The 1589-nt window shown below is 35.1% G+C and overlaps 1 protein-coding gene across 1 annotated transcript; it reads left to right on the top strand.

Annotated features, from left to right (window-relative positions):
* Positions 1–492: 492 nt before the first annotated feature.
* On the top strand, positions 493–1258 carry LOAG_15097 (zinc finger protein; the record flags this gene model as incomplete). Its single annotated transcript, XM_003150589.1, has 2 exons — positions 493–648; positions 674–1258. Coding segments are annotated over 2 exons (741 nt in total), but the record flags the coding sequence as incomplete, so codon positions are not given.
* Between the last annotated feature and the right edge of the window lie 331 nt (positions 1259–1589).

Raw genomic sequence — 1589 nt, 5'->3', positions numbered from 1 at the left:
ACAAACAATGTTAGTTACTCTTCAATGTTTTGGTTACGAAATTTTTAGGACTCCACGATTAATGTATAAATAAATCTGACGAAAAATATAAATAATATATAAATAATATCTGCCCCCAAATCTCTAGTATGAATTAATTCATTGTGTTTGAGGAAACAATAAAAATAATGCAAGTAATGAATGCGCACCAATTTCATTTTCAGCGCTAATATATTTAGGAAAGTATGTACTCGATGTCAAAGTATGTACTCGGTGTTGTTTCTTATAAGCAATCATTCAGTATACTAATAAATTTGAATATTTTTTTCAGAATTGGCAAGAAATTACTCTCATCAATATGCATTTCATCTGTATCATTTTCGCCTTCTTCCAACTGAGTGACACTCAAACTATCGTAAGTTCATTTAAAGTTCAAAAATAGAAGATAATGCTGCAATATTTCCAAGGCTTTAAAATTTTAACGCAGTTCAAACTTGGTAACTTATTTAGGAGCCACAAAAGGAATCGTTGGATTTATCAATGTCAAGAATAACTGAGGAACGGATTAAACCATCAGCTCCATCAGCGCCTCATGTGAGAGGGGAACAAATAGAATTCAACGAAATTGATCAGAATGACGTAAGCTCGTTGAACGCACCAATTCAAGAAGTGAGAAGGGAACAAACAAGTATAGGAAATATGCCGAAGAAAATCTGGCATGCGAGGTATCAAAAATGAAACGTCCAACGAGAGACATCAAAATGAAACGTCCAACGAGAGATATCAAAATGAAACGTCCAACGAGAAATATCAAAATGAAACGTCCAACATCCAAACAATCGAAAGGAAACAGTCCAAAGGAAACAAAGGTAACATCAAAAGGAAACATCCAGAGCGTTCGACTCATATAGGTGAGAAGCGGTTCAAATGCGAAACATGCCTGAAGAGGTTCACTGCATCATCGGGTTTATGTAAACATAAGAGGACTCATACCGGTAAGAAACCGTACAGTTGTTCGATATGTGGGATGAATTTCACCGTTTCATCAAATCGGCGTAGACATATGATGACCACTCATACTGGTGAAAAACTGTACAATTGTTCTGTGTGCAATAAAAAATTCTCTCGATCATGTAGTATGAAACTTCACATGAAGATTCATGACAATGATAGGCGTAGATTCAACTGCCATGTATGCAGCAAGGCTTTTGTGACGAAATCCTATTGGAAAAAACACATGGAGAATTGCACCTTGAATGAACTGATAGGCGGATTTTGAACCGAAATTATGCATTGCTATTTTGTTGTATTTTCTATAAGTTAAATTCATTACTCTTTGTTGTATTGTTAGCATTCTATTGCTTTATATGCATATTAGTATTGTTTCTTTAAGATTTCTTTATTATTTCTCTTGTCTTAGTCAATGAAATTTCCCGTTTCGTGTCTACTTGCATCTTACTAAGCAATGAAATACCCAACGAGAGGTATTAAAACGTCCAACATCCAATATAGGCACATAAGGACTCGTACTGGTGAGAAACCCTTCTCCACTTCGGAATGTGATAAGAATTTCACCCAGGAAGGAATTTGCTTACACATATAAGGATTCA

Source organism: Loa loa (genome assembly GCF_000183805.2).
Source record: "Loa loa unplaced genomic scaffold supercont3.1022, whole genome shotgun sequence".
Classification (NCBI taxonomy): domain Eukaryota; kingdom Metazoa; phylum Nematoda; class Chromadorea; order Rhabditida; family Onchocercidae; genus Loa; species Loa loa.
This window is presented reverse-complemented; position numbering and strand designations above follow the sequence as displayed.